General features: G+C 40.5%; 1 protein-coding gene and 1 pseudogene across 1 annotated transcript in view; both read left to right on the top strand.

Moving 5' to 3' along the window:
• YWHAQ (tyrosine 3-monooxygenase/tryptophan 5-monooxygenase activation protein theta) overlaps positions 1–17,066 on the top strand; it is a 30,368-nt gene extending 13,302 nt beyond the window's left edge. The window contains exons 3-6 of the mRNA XM_019650045.1: positions 10,838–10,961; positions 13,406–13,569; positions 14,208–14,303; positions 15,976–17,066. Coding sequence (XP_019505590.1) covers positions 10,838–10,961; positions 13,406–13,569; positions 14,208–14,303; positions 15,976–16,035 — 444 coding nt within the window. The 3' untranslated portion in view covers positions 16,036–17,066. The remainder of the gene's footprint in view (positions 1–10,837; positions 10,962–13,405; positions 13,570–14,207; positions 14,304–15,975) is intronic.
• A 5,885-nt stretch (positions 17,067–22,951) lies between these two features.
• Positions 22,952–24,488, top strand: LOC109386647 (40S ribosomal protein S11-like; annotated as a pseudogene).
• The last annotated feature ends 2,933 nt before the right edge of the window (positions 24,489–27,421 follow it).

Below are 27,421 nucleotides of genomic sequence, written 5' to 3' on the forward strand. Positions count from 1 at the left end.
GCTAGGCTTTAAGTTAATTCTTTAACAGGCCATGGCAATTTTTGAGCAGGGGATTAACATAACCAGAATGCAATTTAAATAAAGTTAATCTAGCAGCAGAGTATAAAATGGATTAGAGGAAGAACTCTAAAACCTGATAGATTAATTAGGATTTGGATTAGTTGAGGTGAAATGATATGGTTAATTCAGGTAATAGAAATAATAATGAGATTGAGAAGATAAATCAAAATACTGTGATAGAGGTAAAATCAATAGGCTTGACAGCTGGTGTTAGAATGGGAAATGGAGAGTGAAAAGCCAAAGATAGTGCTGATGAGCCTGGGTTGCTATGCTAGGAGGTAGAAGGATGGTGGAATAATTAGTAGAAAAACAGGTTTGGAAATAAATTTATTTCTCTTTAGGGCATATTGAGGTCTAGTAGATATTCGTATTTCAAAATGTATACAGATACTCTTCTCATGTAATGCTACAGAGAAGTTGGGAGTGTGGAATTGGGTAGTAGTAGGGGTTCATTACTTTTGTGAGTTTATTGCAATTTATAGTATGGCCTTTAGCTTTGCAGACTCAAACACCCTAGCATGGAGCCATCTTTCAGAGATAGAGCCACAGAAAACAAGCTCGTTTATAAAACCAAGAACAGTGAGGAATAAACTAGCACAAAGATTGAAATAGTTGTGTTGGCATGACCAATATATTCTCACCAATAGAAGAGGCAGATAGACTCACAGAGGGAATCAGATCACAATCAGGAAGTTGCTTAGTAAATGTCACATCATAACAAGAGAAATTGCAGGGCTGCTCAAATGTGTAATGGCTAGCATCTCCGGTGTAGGGCATGGATTTGTCAATGGACTGACTGACTATGATTCACACACCTCTAGGTTATATATAAGATCCCTTTCCTTCAGTGTTACTTTTCTGTTCCCATGCCTCCTCTCTCGCTTATTTTTTGATTGACTCATCCTTATTTTTAAAGTATATTTTACATACTGTCAGATTATAGTCAAGTCTTGCATTGTTAATTTGCTGTACAATCTATATATCGGTATATATCTCAAATCTAAAAAAGTAAAGTTTTTCCTTCAGTGGTTTATAGTTAAGAGGATGGAGATGTATGTTCCCAAAGTATACTGTGCTTATTTGTCTGAGAGGTTTTCCAAAGTCTTGACTTGGAGAAAATTACATTCAGGAGCTTGGGTGACTAAACATGGGAAGCCAGGGGAGTGAGGCCAAAGAAGCATTAGGATGGCACCCTGGTTTCTAACTAGGGCAACTGACTGCTTTTCTAAGACAAAATTGCATGACGGAGGGGAATAAACAGTAGATGTGTTAGGAAGGCAACTTTAATGTTTTTTAAATGAGTCAAGTTTAAAGCCCCAATGGCCCATTCAGGAACCCGCTGTCTGGTGCTTAAGAAGATTGGTGTGGTGATTGAGGTTGATATACCAAGCAGTGTTTTGAGCAGTTTGCATTAACTCAGTCTTCACAACAACCCGTGAATTAGGGATTGTCATTAACTCTGATTTACAGATGAGTAAACTGAAGTACAGAGCTGTGAAAGTAAATTGCCCAACCAGGTTTAAGGGACAGCTTTGTGAGTCATTAGCATGTAGATATTGGTTAAAGTTGTGCAAATGAACCCAAGTTTTGTCAGTTAATATTAAAATGGTAGTGGGCGAGTGATACAAAATATTTTAGGAGACATCTGATGTGATGGAAAACAACTGACTTGGAAAATAATTCAAGCAGCAGTATTTGGCCTAAATGAATGAAAGGATGGCCTTAGATGATACTTGGGTACTTAGATAGTACTTGGGTACTAACCAATTGGTTGATTTGCTGATCTCTCATTACGGTAGATCTGTCCCTTGAGTAGTTTTGTTATTTTTAGTAATACGGATGTATCTTTTTTCTATGGAACTTGTGTGTGCCTTGGATTGTGGAAGGAAGGGTTTTTAAACAGTGGTTTTGATGATTTGTTTCTGCTGGGAGCACTAAGCTTTTTCCCATCTTTACACACATTTTGAGCTTGTGGTTTCACACATCATGTATGAAATAAAAATTTGAATAGCACCTACACAGAACATGGGTTTGGGTTTCAGTTTTTCATGGGAGACTACACCTCCCTCCTCCCGACCACTCCCCTTAAAGAAGCTCAGGAAATAGCTTTCTTGCTACTTCACAGTGACAATGGACAGAGTTTTTCTAGGGTTCCTACCCCCTTCACACCACTGTCATTGTGTTGTAACTTTCACTTTTTGCTCTTTATTTCATCTTCCTTTCTAGCACTTGAATATCTTCCCTTCTTCCTTCGGTGCTCTGTTATATTTTTTCTTCTATTTTGCCTATTTCTATTTAGTATTTTGATTATTTTTAGAATAAGGGAAAGTCTGCTCAGTCTTACTGTGTTGCTAGAACCAGAAAGTCACGGTTCTACCCATCTATTTTAAGGTGATGAGTCACAAATTTTATTTTTAAATGTACTTCTCTGATGAGTGTTGTTTTTTTTTAAATGTACTTCTCTGATGAGGTTGTTTGTTTATTTATTTGTTTTGTTTGTTTTTTAGCTGAGCCATCCTGCCACCTGTTGGCAGCTCAGCTCTGGCCGGGAATCGAACCGCTGTGTTCAGAGCTCGTACTCTGGAGTGAGCTCTTAACCAACTGAGCCACTCGGCCGGCCCCACAAATTTCTTAAAAGTACTCCATACTGAGAATGAGGGAGGTGTGTGTTTGCAGCGTGTGTTTGTATTTTAAGTTGGTATACTGCTTTCAGGTAACATTTAAAATGTGTTACCACTTCATGTGGTGAGGTAGACAGTGCACCAAGTACGCGTACACATTCAGACTTGTGCTTTAACTACAAGTCTTCTGTTCATGTATTTCTAAAATTGAATAGTCACGTTAACTTGTGCTTCTCATATTTGTCAGAAATGTTGGTAGTATCTATATCTGATTTAATATAATAGAAAAATATTAATAAATGCAGTTTTATTGCTATACAGAATCTTTAAATACATGAAGTTCATATAAGAGAGATCTGGAAAATGAACTAATATTCATATATAAAGAGTTCCTATAAATTGGTAAGGAAAAAACTCATTAGGCGATGGCAAAGGATAAAAACACAATTAATAGAAAGGGACATATACTTGTTCAACTTCATTTATAATATGCAATTTATAAAATTAGAAAATTGCAAATAAAACCATAGTAAGACATTTTTCACTTGTTAGATTGCAAAAGACAAAAAAAGTTTGATAATACTCTACATTCAGAAGGATGTTGAGAAATAGGAACATTCATACATTAGTGGGAATGGAAATAGAAATTGCTTCCAGCGAGGACAGTTTAACAATTTATCCTATGATCAAGTGTACATTTGGTGCATTGCTGGAAATATCAAAAGGTTTGAAGAAACTGAAATATTCATCAGAGGAGACTGTTAAAATAACTACAGTTTGCCCATAAGTGGAATACTGTGCCGGGTTACATATAAGATGAAGCAGTTATAATATAACGTATGGATATGGAATGACCGCAGGGATTATTATATAGGAAAAGCATGGTATAGAGCAGTGTGTGTAGTATACTAACATGAGGGAGGGGGACATACATACATACATGGATTTTAAACGTATAAAATGAGGAATACACAAGAAAGTAATGATGATGGTGCCTTGAGGAAGTGGGGAAACTGGATATTAATAGAAACGGGGAAGGGAGAGAAACTTTATTTTTCACTTTTGAATTTTATGTGATGTACATGTGTGGCCTGTTATTTTAATGCAAACCAGAGTCTTGCTGTGTGTGAAGAGAAGACATAAATAAGGGAGGAAGAATCCTGTGGTGTTGAATTTGAATTGAAGATACCAGGATGAGGTAATGATTTTACAAAAAGAAAAAAAAAGAACTTCGCTGAAGGAGCAAAGCTGAGAGAACAGAATGGGGAGACTTTAGAAATTTTAGAGTGATACTTAACTATTACATGTTACTGTCTTGATAGAAAGTGGAGAGTTAGAAAAACAAGTAATTCGAGGAAAACGCTAGACCATTTTAAGGTAGTGTGATAGGCACTGTACCAAGGGCTTGACATGCTGTAGTCAGAATTTTGTCAGTGTCATTCATGATGGATATGAGGAAATTTGGCGGCTTTAAAAAATGTACTCTTGGTGATCTGGGGAGTTGTTTTCTTTTTCTTTTTAAAAGATGACCATGTTCGGGCCGACCCAGTGGCTCAGCTGGTTAAGAGCTCACTTGGGAGCGCTAGCTCTGAGCAGCAGGGCTGCGGTTCGGATCCCAAATTGAGGGCCATCACTGGCCCTCTACAGCTAAGATGATGAACAACAGCTGGACCTGGAGCTGGGCTGCTGAGTCGCCAGCGATGGCGTAGGCTGCAGCAGGACTGCAGTGGGCTGCCATGAGCTACATGAGTGGCTGGCAGCCAGCATGAGCGGCCGGCAGCCAGTGTAGCTGCCGGGAGCCGCTGTGAGCGGCTGACCAATGACTGGCGACTGATCTGCCTCATCCGGAAAGAGCACAATGTTCATACCAACATACTTCGCCAGTGAAGCGAAGCCCTCCACAACTAGACTGAAGAACAAAAACAGCAATTTGTCTACCTGTCTGTTCCCCTTCCCTGATGCCCCAATGCTGTCCCCCCCCCCAATTCCCCAATTAAATCTTTAAAAAAAAGAAAATGACCATGTTCAGTGACTTTCTACCTCTGCGTACTTGTGCCTTTTCCTATGTCACAGGACCTCTGTCTTGGGATGCCTTCTTCCCCCATGCTTTCTGCTTATTTGTAAAATCCTATTTTACCCTTTAAGACGCAGCTCACTTGATACCTTTTTTTTATTTTTATTTTATTTTATTTTGTTTTTTTCATTGGGGAAGGGGAACAGCCAAGTTGTTGTCTTTCAATCTTAGTTGTGGAGGGCGCGGCTAGCTCAGGTCCAAGTCCAGTCTCACCATCCGGCTGCCTGTCAGCAGCTTGCGGCCACTCAGCTCAAGGTGCCGTGTTCAATCTTAGTTGCGGGTGGGCACAGCCCACCATCCCTGTGGGAGTCAAACTAGCAACCTTGTTAGTAGGAGCGCGTGCTCTCACCAGCTGCGGGAGCTCAGCTCAGGCGCTGCTCACTGGCCCATGTGGGAATGGAGCCAGTGACCCTGTTGCTCAGAGCTTGCGCTCTTAACCAACTGAGCCATGCGGCCGGCCCTGATACCTTCTTAAGAAATACTCTTCCGATTCCTTAACCAAAATAGTTATTTCCTCGTTTGCGCTCCCAAAGGACTTTTGTATATACCTTTGGCCCACCCAGTGTTTCCGAACAGGTGTGGGGAGGGCAGCGTTGACATCGAGTGGATGGAGGTCGATGGCACTGCACGTCCCTTAATGCATAGACAGTCCTATATAATGAGTTGTCCAGCTGCCATTTAGGCAGAAAACTTGTCTACATTTTTAAGGCCCAAACTTAATTCTGTTCTGTATTTAAACACAAAGCTTTATTCTTTTCATGGTATTAAAGCATACAAAATTACCCAGGAATGCAACTCTACCATGTAAAAATCAAGGGAACATTGCATTTTGTTTTGTTTGTAACCCTACTGGTCAGGCTATTCATGAGAGTTGGACAGACCATGCAAGTCCATATTTGAAGGTTCTTGACATTCATGGTAATTCTTAGAGGCAAACATCTGACTATAATGTTTATACTTTAGACATGTGGGCATTTACATACTGAAATACATACTGTTTTATTACAAATTACTTCTTTCTCCCTAATATCTTAATTAGGATATTAATATATTTTTAAATTGTGTATAGATGTATTATTACCCACTAATTTCATTTTAGGGTAGTTAAGGAGTTATACAATATTACTTATAAAAGGGGTTATCTTTAATGATAAGTGAATAGCAGAGAAAGGCGAGCAAAGGTTTAAAAAAGTAAAAGCTCAAAAAAGTCAATATTGGGTCGGCCGAGTGGCTCAGTTGGTTAAGAGCTCACTCAAGAGTTTGAGCTCTGAGCAACAGGGTCCCCGGTTTGATTCACAGCCCAAGCTGAGCTGCCGCTGAGCTGTCAACTGGTGGCAGGATGGCTCAGCTTAAAAAAAAAAAAACAATATTGCTACTAAAGTTACTTTGATTTCATTTTTTGGCATTAATGCAGTTAATATCTACAATTGGTTGTCCAAATTAATAACTGTTCATTTGACACATGAAGAAGGTGACTTTCTGTTTAAAAAAAGAAAAAAATATTCAAAGAAAGAACTGCTCCTTATAATATATAACATCACCTTTAGTCTTCCCCTAAAGCGACCTGTATAAGTAACTTAAATTCTTTCCTCTGACTTTGCGCATGTTTGAGTTTTTTTGGTCTAGAATGTCCTCAGTTACTAGTCCATTGTAATTTTGGGTAGGAAGTACACTGACTTCTTCACAAATCTGTCGGATTCTCAGTAACTGTCAGTGCTGGAGGGAGCCCTAATCTTAGCTCTCCAAGCCTCCTGGGATCGTAAAATTTGCTGGTTAAAAAGTTACAACAGGATCTCTTATTTAACTGACAAGAAGAATGTACAGGAGAAATTAGTGGGGGTACTTTTAACTATGTAAATGTTAAAACTGATTCCCAGGCTGGCCGAGTGGCGTGTTGGTTAAGAGTTGGCTTGGGACGCCAGCTCGGAGCAGCAGGGCTCCGGTTCGGATCCCACATGAAGGGCCAGTGACGCTGCGCCCTCTACAGCTAAGATGGTGAACAACAGCTCGACCTGGAGCTGGGCTGCCTTGAGTTGTCGGCGATGATGTAGGCTGCAGTGGAGCTGCAGTGGGCTACCATTAGCTACCGTGAGTGGCCGGCAGCTGGCGTGAGCTGCCAAGAACCACCGTGAGCAGCCGTCCAGTGACCGGCGACTGATCTGCCTCACCTGGGAAGAGTGCAATGATCACAATACCAACATGGGCCAGTGAAGTGACGTCCTCCACAACTAGACTGAAGAACAAAAGGACAGCAACTTGTCTGTTCCACTTCCCCGATTCCCCAACGCTGTTTTCCTTCCCCGAGTCCCCATTAAAATCTTTAAAAAGAAACTGATTCCCTTCCTCTCTTCTGACTTTTTACCAATAACCTTATGTGGAAAGATTTTCTTACTCAGGGAGCCACTTGGCATTTTGGTTTTGTCTCTGATATGTATTGATAATTTTTTTTTTTTTTACAAAAAATTGTATACATAAGGCTATATATTTTAAGTGTTCATTGCCTCTTTTATCTTTAGTATTAATAATAACTGGTATTGATAATACTTGATACAGCCATGATCATTTCAGTAAAACATGAAGCAGAATGCACTTTTTAAAAATTATTTTTTATTGTGAAATACACATTTTTTAGAATTAGTTTCAGTTGTACAACACAGTGCAATATTTATACTTTTTACCCCTCGAGGTGGCAACCTCCTTCCCCCAATCTGCCGCCCCACTCCCACCCCTCCCAATATCATACATATCTATTACAATTCCCTTGACTCCACTCCCACACTATACTCCACATCCCATGACTATATATATAGTTGACATACAATATTATACAACATCAGCTTCAGGTGTACAGTGCAGTGATCAAGCCTCTACCCCATTCATGATGTGGTGTCCCTAGCAAGACATGTGACCATCTGACACCCTACAAAATATTTACAACATTGTTAATTATATTCCTCGAACTGTTTTTCATGTCCCTGTGGCAGTATTGTAGTTATGTATTTATGCTGTCTAGCCCCTTCCCCATCTCCCTCATCTCCACCCCCTCCCAACTAGCAGCCATCAGTTGTTCCTCTATATCTCTGAGACCACTTCTGTTTACTTTGCTCATTCATTCAGTGGTTTAGATTCCTGCACTGTCTTTTTGTTTTTGTGTTTTTTTAAGCTGAGCCATCCTGCCACCTGTTGGCAGCTCAGCTCGGGCCGGACTCGAACCGCTGTTGCTCAGAGTTCAAACCCTTGAGTGAGCTCTTAACCAACTGAGCCACTCGGCTGGCCCTGCACTGTCTTTTTTTTTTTTTTTTAAGATTTTTATTGGGGTATTGGGGGGATGGGAACAGTGCTGGGGAATTGGGGGAAGGGGAACAGACAAGTTGCTGTTGTTTTGTTCTTCAGTCTAGTGGTGGAGGACGTTGCTTCACTGGCCCAAGTTGGCACCATCATTGCGCTCTTCCCGGGCGAGGCAGATCAGTCGCCGGCTTCTGGACGGCCGCTCACTGCGGCTGCTGGCCACTCACGCTGGCTGCTGGCTACATACGGTAGCCCATGGCAACCCACTGCCACAGGGGCTGCAGCCTACGCCGTCGCCGGCGACTCACGGGAGCCCAGCTCCAGGTCGAGCTGTTGTTCAGTATCTTAGCTGTAGAGGGCAGTGTCACTGGCCCTCATATGTGGGATCCGAACCGGGGCCCTCTGGCGTCCCAAGCCAGTTCTTAACCATCGCGCCACTCGGGCGGTCCTGCACTGTCTTTTAATTGGGCTAAAATTGATATCTTTACTACTGGTAGCCTGTGGAAAGACAATTATTCTGTACCTGTTGTTTCCTTCATAGAGAGCTAGTGGCATCTGACAAAGAACCATGCTACCTGGGTGAAACTCCAGGATGGAAGTAATGCACAAGTCACTTTACAAAAGCCAACACTGTAAATCGTACGTAATGGCTGTATGCAAACTAGTAACCAGAGTTCGTAATTTTAGAAAGGGAAGTTTTCAGTTCGCTTATAAGTGCTGTGTAGTTACTAATGCAGCAAATGCTGAGCAGCATCCCGAATCCTTGGAAGGCCAGTGTGCTGCCTGCGAGGAAGACAGTCCTGTGAGCATGCCCCTGTCTGACTCGAGTGACCTAGAGGGATTCGTGACATTTTTCTCCTCACCCCAACACCTCATTCTATCAGACTTTCTCTGCCTCTGCCACCACATTTCTACCATGTTTAATCACAAAGCACTAGGCCTCAAAGGTACCAAGTAGCTTTGTTTGTGACTATAAAAAATGTCTTCAGCAGAACTGTCACCTTTTTGGAAATCCTCTGTGGGATCTCATCTTAACTGACTGACTCACTTGGGAGAACAAAAAAGTGAGGCTTTTTATTTTACGATACAGCTCCTTAGTATGAGTACTGGTAGAGGTGGTGGTTCCCACAGTATAAATAGTGTGTTTGCATTATTCGATCCTACTCAGAATCCAGTTTTGTTGTGGTTTTTTGGGTTTTTTTCCAAGATAGTGGTGACTGAGTCAGTTTGAGGTTTAAAAACAAGTGAACTTTTTGTGGCTATCTCAGTACATATAAAAATGGTATTAGAGGGAAAAGTTAAAGTAGTATGATTTTCTAAGATTCTAGGAAAGACTTGTTCCAGTTTGTTTTAATAAATAACTACCGAAATTGTATTGGTGGTGGTAAGCAGAAGAAATTATGACAGTCTGATCCTTCAGTTATTTGTCTACTTGAAAGTATGGTGGTTCGGAGGCAGCATTTGCTTTTACAGTTGCCTTTAGTGTTTGGGTGTAGCCCTTAATGGCATCTACTGCTGCATTCGTGGCCCAGTAACTTACAGGCTTAGCCACAATTTTGATACTTGCCAGTATAAATAATGTATAAAGTTCTGGGGCTTCATTATATAATGTTACTGTAGTACTAACTTTTAACTTCCCCTGAGCTTTGGGCCCTTCTAAAATACACTTTAACCTAAACATTTTTTAAAAGATTAAATTTAAGGATTTAAAACATATAAAATGTTTTTCTGTTTATTTCCTTTAAAATAACTTACAGATAAAATCACTACATTTTGTTTAGGCCATTTTAATTCAGATAAACAAGTTCTTGAGTTAGAACTGCATTTTCTAAACTTTATTTGTAAACAATTTTCCTTTTACTTCTCTTCAGTAATAGATTTATTTGAATTTGGAACAGTCTTACTGGGTTATTCTCCAAACTTCCCAGTTTTGTATCATTGTTGGCATTTTTATGTAACATTACTGATAATATCTGTGGCTATTTTTCCAAATGCAGACATGCTTAAATATTAACCCAATTTTAAAAAATAATTATATTCCATAGACATGACTTTCAAAATTGCTGTGTAAGTTTCTAGACTACTTACTCTTCATGCCTGTACTTACCCTTGTTTTGGATGGTCACTGGTCTGTAAAGGACACTGCGCAGCCCTGCTCTGGGCCAGGGTGACTTACGTGCTCTGGGGTTGTACTCTTCTTCAGACTTGTGTCGTAAACATTTTGTTTCCTCTTCTCTAAAATGGTTGCACATCCTCATTTTCTAATAGTTGCATTCCTCCTGTTCCTTCTTGACAAGTCAAATGTCCCTTCCCCAGGGAAGCCTGTCTAACCAGTGGCCGTCTCCAGCAGAGTCCAATACTCCTCTCTTTGCTTCCATAGCCCCTTATTCACATATCTCTTAACACCTGGTGTATAGTTAATGGTGTACTTAACCTCTTTTCTTCTTAGACTGTGAGCTCTTTGAGAGCAAGGACCTTATCTAGTATCAGATACAGTGCCTGGCACCTAGCAGGTATCAGGAAATGCTTGCTGAATGAATGGATGAGTGAACAGGCAAGCTCTTTCTAATTAGTGTTTGGTGTAATCCAGTTTTACCATTAGAAACTAACTTGCTGTGAGCCAAAGCATTCAACCAGTGTCTGCCACCTGACCCCTGCTTTCAACCCATGCTTCAAGTCCATGGTGGGGTGGTATAGAGTTACTGATAGTTAATGATTCAACTGCATATCATTGTGAGTTCTTGACTGGAATAGCCTCTTATTAGTGCCTAATGTTTTATCTTATTTTTTTCAGGAATTGTTGGATAAGTATTTAATAGCCAACGCAACTAATCCAGAGAGTAAGGTCTTCTATCTGAAAATGAAGGGAGATTACTTCCGGTACCTTGCTGAAGTTGCATGTGGTGATGATCGAAAACGTAGGTATATTTGGTTTATAGCAAAGCTGAAATGTAGAAATGAAAGGGATGATAAAGTGGACACTATGACAGTAGTTTCTGTGTAGTCTCCAGGCCCTGTGTAACTTTAAAAGACATTTTGGAATTTGGATCACAAAAATTAATAATGTTACAGTATGTTCTCAAAAATGAAAATAATAGTCATGAATTTACTTTATGTGCCTGAAACGGGATGTTGTACTATTTGTGTTTGACATATTCATTTTTTAACTACTTATTTTGAAGGATCATAAAGTTGCTACTAATTTTATATAACCAAATTTCTGAAGAGAGGTGAAATAAGAGTGTTATTACTGGTATATAGTTTGTCATAAAAAACATAGACATGGGAAAAAAACTTAACTGAATTGCCTGGCTTGATTGCTAAAAAATTAAAGTGAATTTATTAGCAGTGAATTCCCATCTCCTAGAGTATTGGTAGCTGAGTATAATATAGACCCTTATAGATTTTGTGTACGTGCCTGCTACTAAATTTATCAAGCAAGTTCTAGATAGATGTATCACTTCATTATTTATTTATTTTTGAATATGTCTATTGTTTTGTTCTTAATTTGCCCCATCCAGAAAGGGTACATACCCCCCACAGAGATGGTGAGACAGTTTTACCATCCAAGTATCAGTGTAATTGTAGATACAGAGAGAAAACTGTTATACCCTGCTATAACAAAACCTGTATACTAAACTTACTGTGTTATTGATGTATAATTTATGTTGCCATAAAAATAAGCAAAACTGAACGTGATCAATACTTGCCCAGAACTGAACATTTAAACATCAGCAAGTCAAAGGGATGTGGGATGTCTTTGGGAGATTGGTACATAGGCCATTAATCTGGTTTCAGTCTTTCTGGCTTATTGGCATGTTCAAGTCCTGTGCATAGAATACTCCATTGGTCTGAAATTTGTAGGATAATGTGTATTTACAGCCTAGGGGCTGAGGTACTTTACTACTGCTCATTGTAGCACTTCTGTAAGTGCCAGAAAGCCAGAGCTTCTTAGCATGTAGGGCTAAACCAACCATGGTTAGATCCATAAATGTGCCATTTCAGAGGAAGGAAAATGTACACACTTGAGCCACAAAGGGATAATTTAATTCCTGTTAGGTCAGCATTTCCAAAGCTATAATGGATCAGTGGCCTCATTCAGAAAACCTACCCTTTTCAAAACATGGATATAATCAGGTTAGTGTTGGTAATACTTTTTGAACTGTTTTTTCAGGAAGGTGACATTTTTATTAGGCCAGTAATCAAACTCTGGTCAGAGCAGATTTTGTACGATACGTTGGCACTTTTATATTACCTGTCACATAATGTTGATACCAAAGATTGGTATTGTTTCTACAAATAAGTCACAAAAATAGAGTTGGATGCTGGTGATCTTTGTAAAGTATTTTCACGATTTTGGGAAGGAGTATTATGGCCAATTTCCTCTCAGCTTTATTGAGATATTATTGGCAAATACCAGTCAAATTATTTTTAATTGCTGCATTTTCAAGTAATAAAAGACATGAAAGAAGAAAATTGGGGCCAGCCGAGTGGTGCGATGGTTAAGAACTGGCTTGGGATGCCAGAGGGCCCTGGTTCGGATTCCACATATGAGGGCCAGTGACACTGCCCTCTACAGCTAAGATACTGAACAACAGCTCAACCTGGAGCTGGGCTTCCATGAGTCGCCGGCAACGGCGTAGGCTGCAGCCCCTGTGGCAGTGGGTTGCCATGGGCTACCGTATGTAGCTAGCAGCCAGCGTGAGCACCCGCAGTGAGCGGCCGTCCAGAAGCCAGCAGCTGATCTGCCTCGCCTGGGAAGAGCGCAATGATGATGGTGCCAACTTGATCCAGTGAAGCAACGTCCTCCACAACTAGACTGAAGAACAAAAGCATAGCAACTTGTCTGTTCCCCTTCCCCCGACTCCCCAGCGCTGTTCCCATCCCCCCCAATTCCCCAATTTAAAAAAAAAAAGAAAGAAGATTGTTTTAGCCCCAGAGATGGAAAAATCTGACATGCTCCCTCGTGGTTTTTTTTTGTTTTGTTTTTTTATAAGCCGAGCCATCCTGCCACCTGTTGGCAGCTCAGCGGCTGCTCAGCTCGGGCTGGGAATCGAACTTCAGTTGCTCAGAGCTCAAACTCTTGAGCGAGCTCTTAACCAACTGAGCCACTCGCCCGGCCTGGTTTGTTTTTTTTTGGGGGGGGGGGTTTATTAAACTGATTATAAGCCAGCAACATTATAAATTGGTTTTTAAATACCCAATACAGTGTTTTTAGTGTGCTACTGTGATTTTAAAAGAAGGCTACAGAGAAAAATCTGGTTCTACCAAGAGCTAGTAGCATATGTTAAAGGTGTTAATATGCTGTATACTGGATGGATATTTTCAGTATCCTGTTTTGTTTCATTTTTTGCCTTCACAGAAACGATAGATAATTCCCAAGGAGCTTACCAAGAGGCTTTTGATATAAGCAAGAAAGAGATGCAACCCACACACCCAATTCGTCTGGGGCTGGCTCTTAACTTTTCTGTATTTTACTATGAGATCCTTAATAACCCAGAGCTTGCCTGCACACTGGCTAAAACGGTAAGACATGTTTCTAGAAATGTCCTCTTTAGTAAAGGTTATATGAGGTAAGTTAATTTCTAGGTATTTTACTTGGCTATCCATAAGATTGATTTCTACTATTTCTTTGGATATCTTCTTTTTCTTAACCATCATGACCACCTACCTCTACCCCTCTCAATACCTTGTTCTCTCCCAACTGTGGTTATAAGCAGTAATATCAGTCTAAAGAGCAAGTGGTCTGAGTAATCAAAGAAGTACGAAAGAAATGTCAAGGATTGGAAAGTCAGGCCAGCCTGGTTTGGTCATTAGCATAGCTGCATTCCTCAAAGTGTTTCAAAAAGGGAGAGCACTGGAGGGTATTTTGCAAATAAATACTAGTTCTTATTGGTAAGAAGTATATTAAGCATAGCTACTGAGCTGTGTGTTCTGTGAAAGAACTAGGAAATGCTTATTTACTGATTGAGTACATACAGCTTTATAAGTTTCAAGCCATACTCAGGAGTTCTTAAACTGAGAATCTGATGCCACTGAGTTTTGTTTTTTAATTGATAATAGAACATAAAGTGAATGTTTACCTATTTTGTCAAAATGCTAATTGTAGACTAACCAGTTTGTGTTGATGCAAATATTGTTTACCGTGGATAATATTTTACCAGGCTTTTGATGAAGCCATTGCAGAACTTGATACACTGAATGAAGACTCTTACAAAGACAGCACCCTCATCATGCAGTTGCTTAGAGACAACCTAACAGTGAGTTGTTCGTTCTTTTATTTCCTTTTCAGCAATAAAAGTACTTATGTTTTATTTCGAGCTCCCTGTCTTTTGGGGCAGTTATATAACAGCTGCCATTTCTCTTAGAAAATGAACATACAGACCTATAAGTAAATAAAAGTATTAATTGGTATTTTATATAGGACAACTATTCTTTTGTAGGCAGGTTTTCAGATTGAATAGGTGTTGAATCAGACTTTCCTGAGAAGTTACTAAGATTGGAAGAACTCAGAATCAGTTAACATTTACTATTTCAGTGGGATGAAAATGGATGTTAATAAATTATGTTAAGATGGAGAATTTATGTAGTTTCAGTATTTTCGTCCTTTGGGTAAAGTAGCTATAGGAAGGTAGGGACTGCAAGTCTCTAAGCTTTTCTAAAGTCACGTGAAGTGCCTTATTATAACATTTTATTTGTACATGATGCTCTGTAGGTATTTGTTAGAGGCAGTAAACCTGTGCTTCAACTCACTCCACCTCTGCTTCTAGGCCCAAACCTCTCCTTTATTTTTCTTTATGAATTCGCTTTTTCTTTCGTTTTTCTCCCTACTTCTTGGACAGGCAGATGATGAAAGAAAAAGTAATGGGGGAAAAAAAATACAGCTTTACTTAGCTTCTTTTATAGGTTCAAGTAAAATTGATATGTCAAAATCTTAGACAAAATGTGGAAGAAGGGAACACATCTTTTAATAGAAATGTAGTTCTCTTGGCCCCTCAATTTGGTGTTTTATCTTTTGTTAGATAGGATTATTTATTTATTTGTTTTTTAATATTAGCACCATAGCTGTTCAACTTAACTGACCAGGAAAGTTATGGAAACACTTCTTTCCTGTCGTTAGAAATCCCGTAGTTGTGAGGTAACAACAGTAGAACGATCACCATAGAGAGAGCTTGTAGAGCAGAAAAGCCCACTGAGCAATACGCCTCTTCCCAGATAATACTGTGCACTAAAGAGGATGTAAGATTCCAGCTTTTCTGAAATTCCAAGGAGTGTCTTGGTGTTCTAGTAGAAATCCATTTTATGAGCTATTGATTATAGTCAATAATATCCACTATTCCTTCTTCACGTCATCATTCCATCCTAAAGTCAGCTTTGTTTTAACATCCTACCTAACTCAGGAACTATTTATATATCTTCATGCACACATGCTGCTTTCCTATAACTTACGTCACCCACTCCTGTTTAACTCCGCAGCAACACAAAGTAAACCAACTTCTATTTCTATATGATAGCTTTTCACATACTTGAAAACAATTCTGATGACCATGGTTTCTCCCTCCCCCCTTAAATTTGTTTTGCCTTATTAATCTCAAATTATATTTTATTAGTACTTTCACGAAGAGCTTTGGGAAGCTTGGAATGGAAGGAGCAGTAAATGCTACGGCTGTTACCTTGTTTTTTTCTGAAATTGTACTTATAAAGAGTAAACTTTTAAAATGTGTGTTACGTCACTTTGAAAATGCAAATAGTGTATATAGGGATACACTTGGGAGGAATTGATGGTGTTTGGGGTTTTGAGAAATACAACTTTTAGTCTTAGTAATCTATTGTTTGAATAATTGACTTCTCTCAGAATTACATTTTGACATAACAAGACTTTATATAATTGTCTGATCTAGAAATAGTAACTTAATATGGTTTTTTTCCTAGTTATGGACATCAGACAGTGCGGGAGAAGAATGTGATGCGGCAGAAGGGGCAGAAAACTAACTGCACATGGGGCGCCATCCTTCTTCCTTCAAGAAACCTTTTCACACATCTCCATTCCTTATTCCATTTGGATTTCCTATAGCAAAGAAACCCATTCATGTGTATGGAATCAACCGTTTATAGTCTTTTCACACTGCAGCTTTGGGAAAACTTCATTCCTTGATTTGTGTTTGTCTTGGCCTTCCTGGTGTGCAGTTACTGCTGTAGAAAAGTATTAATAGCTTCATTTCATATAAACAGAAGTAACTTCCAAACACTTACGTAGAGGATTAAAAATGTATCTGGCATTTAAGTAATCTGAACCAGTTCTGCAAGTGACTGTGTTTTGTATTACTGTGAAGATATGAAAATGTAGTTAATTACAATTTAAAGGGTGTTCTACATAATTTCTTAATTTCTACATTCCCTCCCTTACTCTTCTTTGGGGGTTTCCTTTCAGTAAACAACTTTTCCATGTTCTTAATGTATTCCTTTTTTGGTAGGAATCCAGGAGTATTAGATTGAATGGAAAAGCATTTGACATTTCTGAGCTGGGGGCGGTCACAAATTGAAACGCCTCCTGTATCATATATAACGGAGGTCTTATGTATCTGTGACAACAGGGAATTTCCTTATTCGCTCTTAATTTGCTGCTGTTTCAGTTGACAATTTCCCTTCCCAATAAAAATTCACTTACACCTCCTGCCTTTGTAGTTCTGGTATTCACTTTACTATGTAATAGAAGTAGCATGTTGCTCCCAGAATACAAGCATTGCTTTTGGCAAATTAAAGTGCATGTCATTTCTTAATACACTAGAAAGGGGAAGTAAAGTACACACGTCCAAGTCTAAAACTTTAGTACTTTTCCATGCAGGTTTGTGCACATGTGAGAGGGTGTCCAGTTTGTCTAGTGATTGTTATTTAGGAAGTTGGACCACTATTGTGTGTTGCTAATCATTGACTGTAGTCCAAAAAAAAAGCCTTGTGAAAATGTTATGCTCTATGTAACAGAAGAGTAACATAAAATAAAATTACATTTTATAAACCATTTACTATGGCTTTGTAACAATTGCATACTCATATTTTAAGGGGCAGGTGAATTTGCTACTTTCTGAAGTTTATTGATACTTCCTTTTTATGTAAAATTAGTAGTGATACCATATTTCTGCATTGTGATATCCTTGTCTAGGGATGCCTGGAATGTATAAAATTGGACTACATTTCTTAGAGTTAGTGTTTTATCCATAGATCAGTTTTGTGGGCCATCTCTTCCTCAGATGTAAATGATATCTAGTTAAGTGTTATATGGAATAAAGTGGACATTTTAAAACTAGAAAAGTTAATTATGTGATTGTGAATGCTTTGGCTGGTGTTAGAATTATTAGAATTATACTTCAGTGGATATTCAAACAATGTCAGTTCATAAATACCTTGTTTAGTTTTCAAATAATTCCCTTTTTAAGCATTCAGTTGACCATTAGTGAGTTCCAAATAATTTTAGTTTTATATTATCACAATGGCTTAACCTGTCTTAAGTATTAGCCTGAGAATTTATTTTGAAGTCAAAAGATAATCTGAAAAGATAAACTGTGAGATTATCCTTTAGTTCCTAAAATGTGACTATGAAACAAGGTTTCATCTGTACTTGATTTGTTTCCTGAGGGGAAATGAAAAGAGAATTGAATGGGATTTGGGGAAATAGTCATTTAAATAAGATTACTAAGACTGGTCCCCAAAAATCTAAATCAGTAAGATTACTTTTTAAATAAAAAAATTTCAGTAAACATGGGAAGAACATTGTGAATTAGAAAAAATTATCACATCTTAACAAAATGATTAAGTACTGAATCAAGTAATCATTGTAAGCTATACCAAAGTAGTTTCTTAAAGAGCAGATTATTCTCATCATTTAGTCACAAATTTAATATCTCCTTGCTTTAGGAGAAATCAGCATCTTTAAAAGGGGGCCCAGCCTGTTGTATTTCCTTATGACCCTCTGAGTTTGGGGCCTCCTTGCACTAGATGTAGAGGATATTTATGGAACACTGCTGAGAACTCAGTAGGAGAGAGAGGACACCTTTCCTCGGGAAAAGGGGGTAAGTAAATAAAGTTTGGGGGTGGAAGGAGGGTTCAAAGCCATGTTTGAGCTTCTAACTTTTTAAATTACTTTAGGAGATCAGAATTGTTAAATGTTACATCTATTTTGTAGTAGAATTTATTTGGCAGTTTTTCCTTTAAAATGTCATTTAGAGGGCTGGCTGAGTGGCTGAGTTGGTTAAGACCTCGCTCAAGAAGTGTGATCTCTGAGCAACAGAGTCGCTGGTTCGATTCCCGGCCTGAGCTGAGCTGCCAACAGGTGGCAGGATGGCTCAGCTAAAATAAAATAACAAAATAAAATGTCATTTAGATTTTAATAACTTAAAATAATTGGGGTGGGGATTATAATGCTATCTAAATAGAAGCATTAGGGATTTCTCTACCAACATACTGTACATGCATAATGATTTGTTGATCTTAGATTGGGAAAGAACATTACATTTTTTTATGGACAGGATTGGTAGAATACCCTCATGTCTGACATAAATATTTATCAGTAAAAATAAACACCAGTGAAACAATGGAAAATACATCTGTATTATAACGGTAATGCTTTGTGAAACCTGTTTTTGTGTATGTGCACAGTGGGTTGTGATGTAAAATTGTTGGGTCCCTTCCACTTAGAGCATTGTGAGAATGGCAGCACTGTCTACCTTAAGAACGAGTTGAGCAATGAGTCCCTTATTGCCCTTTAGAAAAAAGGGGAGACTTCCTTTTTTCAGAATGACACTCAAATTCTACATTGCTTAAAGAGTTATGTAAAGATTAATTCTTTTATATTTTTGGCCTCAGACACTATTTCTGCAACATATCACAGCCTTGACCTAAGGCTACTGAGGAGGTACTTAAAACCTGCAAGCATGGCCGAGTTAGGGTTTCTAGGGTTTCGGGCTTTTGTGGGATAGGACTTAACTAAGCGGGTTTGAAACTGGGTTGAGCCCTGAATAAGAATGGGTTGAAATTTAGCTCTTCTAGGAATATTGGGTTCTCAAATGGTTATCAAAAGGATTGTTTACTATAATTTAAAGGTTTAGGTGTTTCCTTGCTAATTCAGACAAATGAAATGATACAAATTCATTTGTTTGAAATGCTAGACTATGGCAAGCAGGTGGGCTTAGTTCTATTTCAATCGGGCATTTGCTTTGCTCTTGAGTGTTCTTGATAGCTTCCACCATCACCTGGGCTTTTCAGTGTTCAGAAGTGTCCTGTTGTTATTAATAGTAGAAATCATTTTTATGTCACAGCTATAGCTGTTTCCTAGATGAGATAGTTGAAAACAAGAAGTTTCAGTGGGAACTGAAATTTAGCACGCATCCTGGTTTTCTTTCTGCTGTGGAGATATAGGGGAATTAAACCCACTTAATGGGGCTCAGGTTAATAACCTCTTTTCTGAGGATGTGTGTATGTGTATATTGGAAGTTGGCATTTATTGCAAAAATCCCTGTCATCATGTGAGCTCCACTCCACACCATCTGACCTGAATAACTCGGGCCCCTAGAGGGGACCAGATACTTGTTCCTCGTTTTCTGCTGCCATTACCAAGTATCACTCATCTGGAATTGGTACTGAGCACTCTCTCTTCTAGACCTGTGGGTCTTTAGACAAGACTGTTTCAGCCATTCTCCTTGAAATGTGTTCTTTCAGCTATTCTGGAACTTGGTTAGAACCTTGGAGGATTCCCTGGAAAGATTTCGGAGGACTATTGTGTTCCGAGACGGGTTGCCACACCACTCCTTTGGAGCTAGGAAAAGAAATAGGGCAAGATTATGAACTCTTCTGAGCTAGCCTTATCTGTTCCCACGACCACAAACCTGAGAGGTGGTGTGACCTAGTAAAAGGAATAGCACCCTAGGAGTCAAAGATTAGTTTCCATGTTTGTTCATTCATTCACTCACTTTTAAATATATTGAGTGCCAGTTAGGAGCCAAGGACTGTACTGGGTGCTAGAATTTGCACCTTTAGACACCTATCCTGCCTCTGAGCCAATGTGTGAAAGTACTTCCAATTTTAAAGAGTTGTGGAATATATGTATGTGGAATACTCAGGAAAGAAGTGAATAGCAGGACAGCCTAATTTCAGAATTGGAAAGTTCTGATAAAGTAAAACTTTGATTTAAGGCAAAAATAAAATACAAAAGAGACCAGTCTTGTGGATAAGAAAATCAACCACACTTTCGGCAGACCTATTGCCCTAGATTTTCAAGGACAGACACAAAAAGAAAATGACAAGTGTAACTTGGGAATGCAAAGTTAAAAAAAAAAAACTATTAAGCAATGGTTTTGCTTCTAATTAGCATTCTCTGGTGGAATAGAATGGGGAAAGGTCATTCTTTTGAAAAGTGAAGAAAAATCAAGACCCAGAGAACAAGTGCCAAGAAGAAATGCCTATTTTTCAAGAGTTAAACTGTTTGGTAAGTGATTGCTAGAGCCTCCGGGCCATAATTATCAAACGGCAGCATGCTTCAGAATCACCTGGAGGGTTTGCTAAAAGAGTTTTTGAAGTAGATAATGTGCATTTGTAGCAAGTTCCCAGGTGATGCGGATGCCATGACTTGTGCTTTGAGAACCTCTGTTTTAAGGATGTAAGAAATAAGGCCAAAGGAAAGATGAGGTGAGTGTCTCAGCAGGGGAGTAAAAGGTCAGTGAAAGGACTCTGGGGTCAGGTAGCACACTTATTTGTGCCCACCTGAAGCTAGTGAGTGGGAGGGCTTTCTGAGCAACTGAAATCGATTGGGTGTGTGTATATGCACAAGAGCACAGGAGGCTCAGGTTAACTGCCTTGGCCCTCAGTCATTGCAAAATGGTTTTGCATTAAAGTAAGAATACAATACAGTTTTATTCTAATCTTGACCAAGCAGATTTCATGGTTTGACAAGATACCAAGGGATAGTTGAGAAAAAAACGTCTGTAAGGTCTTAGCTTAGGTAAGGAGGCTAGGAATCGTTGGTGGATATGAGGTCAGTGGTCTGTGTTCATTATGAATGGGAGGTCAGTGTTGATGGAAGATTGGCCTAAAGCTTAAAACAGGAAGCCAGGGATGTATCTCACCGATGGGCAGGAGGTCCAGAAACTTGTTACAACGTGTGCTACTGGGTCATGTTGGTCAAGCTGTTCTTACACGGTGAAGCATTTGAGTTCCTCTATTCCTATTCACCAATCCCTCCAGTTCCTAAATTATTGATTTAAAGAAAAGAAAAAGAAAAAAAAAACCAGAAAGGAAACCTCTCTTTTTTAAAGATGCAAGAGAAGAAATATTATGTAGGCTTTTAGTATTGCATTGTGTTGACAACTTCATTTGCTTTTAAGGTGCAGGGCTGTAGAAAAAGGATCAGAATGCTATTTCAGGCCAAACCACAAGTGTTACTTGTAAGGTGGGAGATATTCTGAAGTTGTCTTTGCAAATCTTGCTTAAATTTCTAATAGGTCAAATAACGAAAAGGATAGAGATATTCAGGTCTTCGTTGCTCACCTGGTCTATTTCCAGTCCTATGTTTGGCACCAATAAAAGAGCTGGCCTCACCGCTCAAAAATGAGTCTACTGTCTGGGGAGACATTCATAATGAACACAGGAAACACCAAACATACCAAAACACAGTGTCTGTTGCATGTAGCAGCTCAATAAATGAGTAAATTCAATCAGTAAAATATGTGCAATACGTTAACAGAAGTGTCTGAGTATAGGAATGGGAGAAGAGTGCAGCCTGGAGAAGTGTGGAGAAAGGGTGGTACTTAGCGAAAATCACTGAGCTTTCTGTAAGCTCCAGGAAGGTGCAGGGACTCTGAAGATGGTTCAGGAGTGCTTCAAACCCAGTAGGTCTGCTTTGATCTGTTTTCTGCATTACATTTCTGCAAAAGATTTATTTTGAAGATAGAGTGCTACACCTAAAAACAACAACCCCCCAAAAAGGCTTGAAAACATCACTGGACTTCATGACGATGTGGGGGAAGAAAAAGTTTTTCTTCTACCTTTCTAAATTCTTCTGGCTAGACTAATAATCAAATTAATGTGACAGATAAACAGAAGAAAATGACCAAATTTGTTACATAGTTATGTATGGAGGTTTCCTAAGAATATGGGACCCGAGGACAAATCAAGCAGTTGAGGTTTATATGCTGTTTTGGACTAAGGAGAGGGAGGCAGCGGCCTGAGATTTCAAAGGGAAAGCAGGCAGTTCACAGGGAGATGAGGAGCAAATGGGGTAAACCAATTCTTGCTGGGTCATCCGGAAACAATGGGACAGAGTCTAACAGGTTGCTGGATTCTTCCCTGCCTGCCACACTTTGCTTATGTTATGATGCTAGAGTGAAAGCTTCCTTCCTTTAAGCAGGTTGTTCTATCTGAATTCCTTTAGGCAGGTAAGGGGGAGGGTTAAAATTTCCTTCTGAGTCTTTTGTTCCTTAGAAATAACCAGCTTTGGGCCGGCCGAATGGCTCGTTGGTTAAGAGTTGGCTTGGGAAGGGACACCAGCTCTGAGCAGCTGGGCCTGGGTTCAGATCCCACATGAGGGCCAGTGACGCTGCGCCCTCTACAGCTAAGATGGTGAACAACAGCTTGACCTGGAGCTGGGCTGCCATGAGTCGCTGGCTATGGCATAGGCTGCAGTGGGGCTGCAGTGGGCTGCTGTTAAGCTACCGTTAAGCTACCGTGAGTGACTGGCAGCTGGCTTGAGCTGCTGTGAGCCACCGTAAGCGCCGTCCAATGGCCGGACACCGATCTGCCTCAAATGGGAAGAGTGCAATGATCACAAGACCAACATGGGCCAGTGAAGCGATGTCCTCCACAACTAGACTGAAGAGCAAAAGGACAGCAACTTGTCTGTTCCCCTTTCCCAATTCCCCAATGCTGTTCCCTCCCCCAATTCCCCAATAAAAATTTTAAAAGAAAAAAATAACCAGCTTAAAATAATCAGTATCCCAAAAGGCATTTTGGGGTGTGGCAAGTTGCTCCCCCTCAACAACCAGGTTCCCTTGTGTATTTAAATTTTACATCTGTGTCACTAGTTGGAGTTTTTAATGGCTGGATAGTCACAGTGAGAAAATACCGAGGGCTGTCCATGGTACTGGGAATGAGCCAGTTATGTATTGTAATTCTACATCAACTTGTCTGACCAGCTCTCCCTGACTTTTTCATGCATTGCCTGAACAACACAAAAGCAAGAGTGCTTCTTGCTGTTGTCTGGATTCTAAGGTCTTTATAAGATCTCATTGATCGGGACCCTAGAACCTGACGTTTTGGCTCCCTGCAGGGATGCCACAGGTCAGCTGTGCAGACCACCCACTGCCCAACTCCGGGGATACCATTCACATGAGCTACAACCTAAATGCTGCCCCTTTAGAGCAAGGAGTCTGCATTGCAGATACCCCACACCTGAAACTTATTGAGCACCAACTGTTGGTGAGGCACCACACCCCTGGCCCCAAGCCCACCTCTCTCTGGAAAACGACTGAGCTATTACAAAGGTGTAAAAAGTACTCCTGAGATCCCGACACTTTTCATTCAGGGCTTACCTAGTTGCTGCTTCTCTTAGAGTCTCTTGCAGCCAGATCTCTTGGTCATTTTGTGATTCCACAGAGGCGCTCTGCTGGCAGGGAAGGCAGGGAGAGGAGAGAAGGGACAGGAGGCCCAGCACACAGCTACTTGATAGGAGCTTTGGCAAGTGAGCAAGGAGGTTATATTGCTGGGCTAGGTTGGAAATGTGGGAATTACCTGTGGTTTTTATTATTGTTCACCTCAAATAAGAATAAACTGGGGCCGGCCAAGTGGCACATTGGTTAAGAGTTGGTTTGGGCTTTTTCTCAGGCTCCCGCGAACATGGCGGACATTCAGACTGAGTGTACGTACCAGAAGCAGCTGACCATCTTTCAAAATAAGAAGAGGGTCTTGCTTGGAGAAACTGGCAAAGAGAAGCTTCCGCAGTACTATAAGAACATTGGTCTGGACTTCAAGGTGCCCAAGAAGGCCATTGAGGGCACCTACATTGACAAGAAATGCCCCTTTACCGGTAATGTCTTCATCCAAGGGCGCATCCTATCTGGCGTGGTGACCAAGATGAAGATGCAGAGGACCGTTGTCATCCACTGAGACTACCTCCACTATATCCGAAAGTACAACCGCTTTGAGAAGCATCACAAGAACATGTCTGTGCACCTGTCCCCCTGCTTCAGAGATGTCCAGATCGGTGACATTGTCACTGGGTGAATGCCGTCCCCTGAGCAAGACTGTGCTTCAACGTGCTCAAGGTCACCAAGGCTGCAGGCACCAAGAAGCAATTCCAAAAGTTCCAAGACTGAATACCTCCCCATTCCACTGAACAAAATAAAGTTATTTTCTCAGTCAAAAAAAAAAAAAAAGAGTTGGCTTGAGACGCCAGATCTGAGAAGCAGGGCTCTGTCTGGTTCGGATCCCACATGTGGGCCAGTGACGCTGCGCCCTCTACAGCTAAGATGGTGAACAACAGCTCGACCTGGAGCTGGGCTGCTGTGAGTCGCAGGTGAAGGCGTAGGCTGCAGCACCTGCTGCAGTGGGTTGCCACGAGCTACTGTGAGTGTCTTGCAGCCAGCGTGAGCAGCAGGCAGCCGGCGTGAGCTGCCATGAGCCGCTGTGAGCGGTTGTCCAATGGCCGGTGAGTGACTGCCTCACCCGGGAAGAGTGCAATGATAATACCAACATGGGCCAGTGAAGCAATGCCCTCCACAACTAGACTGAAGAACAAAAGGACAGCAACTTGTCTGTTCCCTTCCCCAATTACCCAACGCTGTTCCCCTCCCCCAATTCCCCAATAAAATCTTTAAAGAAAAAAAAAAGAAACTGGAATTTGCCAAAAAGCAAAGAGCAAATCATTCAAGACTGCTAACCAGTAAGGGCCGGCCGAGTGGCTCAGTTGGTTAAGAGCTCGCTCAAGAGTTTGAGCTCTGAGCGGTTCGAGTCCAGCCCGAGCTGAGCAGCCGCTGAGCTGCCAACAGGTAGCAGGATGGCTCAGCTAAAACAAACAAACAAACAAAACAAAACAAGACTGCTAACCAGTTATTTTCTTTTCCGGGAACAGATGTATGAAATAAAGTTCCTTAAATGGAATCAGCCCCCATGCCCACTAACACGTTTTCTCTTAACAGTGTATTCAGCCCAGGAGGAGAGCTTTCCCCCAACTAACAACTGAAGCAAAGAGCTTGAGGGGAAAGGAACTTGGGTTCATGTCTAACATGAGCTGGCCTCAGGGTTTTATGGAGAAAATGGGATCAGTTGAGGATAATGATTAAATCATGAGAGCTTTAATATTAAAATCTAGAAGTAGACAGGAATAGAAGAAAATGTAAATTATCTTCCCTGCCGGCTACCTGACATTGTCACCCTCTGTCAGAATGGCTTTGAAAGACCAAATATTTGCCTAATATGTGGGTTTTTTGGTTTTTCTTTGATTATCCTGTTGATTTAAAATGCTACAGTTATTTTCTTACACCTCTACTGGACAAAGCCTCTCTCATTTAACCCTACCAGGTAGGTACTTTTAATTCCCTGATTTTAAACATTAGGCCAGCAGAGGTTTAGCGACTTGTCAAAGTGATTGGTGGACCATTCAAATTCAGGCAGTTTGGCTCCAAAGTCCATGCTTTAGCTTCTAAATCATAATGAAATCCTCCAAGAACAGCAGAATTTAGAGACTAGAGTATAACTTACGGACTAACAAAGGATGACACATGGGCCCTGGACCAGGTGCCAATAATCCTTCTGCCTCTTTATTAGGGGGGCTGCGAGGTATTAATACAGTATTTGGAAGAACTTGGAGACAATACTGAATATCACGTTGAAGCTTGTTAAAACTGCAGGAAAGCTGCTCTGAGTTGGGCTTCGATTAGGGGGTTGTCTGATTCTCATTGCTGAGATGTTTTGAATCCAATAAAAGTCTCCTAAGATTGTGCTGGTTAACAGATCTCTGCCTACTCTTTTTCAGTTACCATGGGACCTTCAAAAGGCAACAACTACTAAAACATGGTGAAGGAGATCTGGAATCTAGAATAATATCTTCAGATGGCCACTGAAGGATGGTTAGGTTTTTCATAGCTAGAAATGTAATCCAGGTAAGCTGCATTTCAGAAGAAAGGCAGAAGCGGGAGGAAACCTCAGGGTGTGTCCTGTGAGCATGTCTGTTTCCTAGGGCTGTAACAAATTCTCACAAACTGGGTGGCTTACAACATGAGGAATTTATTCTCCCACAGTCCTGTAAGCTGACAGCCCAACTCAAGGTGTCAGCTGAGCTGTTCTCTAGGCTTTAGGGAAGACTCCTTCCTTGCCTACCCTCAACTTCTGGTTGTTGTGGGCAAGCCTGAGTGATCCTTGGCTTGTGGCAGCGTCACTCCAGTTTTTGCCTGTGCATCATCACGTGTTTGTGTGCTTCTGTTCTCCTAAGGACACCAGCCATTGGATTTAGGGTCTACCCTAACCCAGCATGGCCTCGTCTTAGCTTGATTACACCTGCAAAGACTTAATTTCCAAACAAGGTCATGTCCACAGATACTGGGGGTTATGACTCGAACCTATCTTTAGGGGGGCAGGGAGGGGGATATGACTTACCCACTGCAAGTACAAGCATTAAATTGTCTAATTCGTTTGATTAAAGTGGAAAAATTGTGAGATATCTGGCTGTCAGACCACTTGCTGGTGTTTATTTAATAAGTATTGTTGACTGCCTCAGGCACTGTTACTTGCTGTGGGAAGCAGCAGAATTCTTGCCTTAGGAACTTATGCTCTGGGGAGAAAAGCAAGATACCATCAAGGGACAACAATGCAGGATAACAGAAGGACAGACTGTAAAAGAAGCAAGAATGTGCCAAGGAGGAGACATTTAGCCAGTGTTATTATATCTAAAGCAAGTAGAGATGTTGGAGGAGAGGAAACCAGAGGCCAGAAAGTCACTTCAGGAGCTCTTAGGCTATTAATAGTAAGTACAGAGAAGAGAGAGAGGGTGGGACTGAGCTGGACCATTTTGTTGAATACCGATTCATCCTATTAACTAGTGCTTCTCTGCAATGATATATTTAGATACAGGTTTCTATGACCTAAGGAGTAAAAAGTTAATTTGACTAAATGTAGTGTGGTATCCTGCGTTGGATCCTGGAACAGAAAAAGAATATTAGTGGCAAAACTGCGTGATCCAATCAGTGGTTGCCAGAGGCTGGGAGAAGTGGGTAATGGAGAGTGACTGCTTAATGGGTACGGGGTTTCCTTTTTGGGTGATTAAAATGTTCTGGAACTAGATAGTGGTGATAGTGGTGCAACCCTTTGAAAGTACTTAATGTCACTAATGGTAAATTTT

This window comes from Hipposideros armiger, unplaced genomic scaffold (assembly GCF_001890085.2).
Source record: "Hipposideros armiger isolate ML-2016 unplaced genomic scaffold, ASM189008v1 scaffold_137, whole genome shotgun sequence".
NCBI classification, from domain to species: domain Eukaryota; kingdom Metazoa; phylum Chordata; class Mammalia; order Chiroptera; family Hipposideridae; genus Hipposideros; species Hipposideros armiger.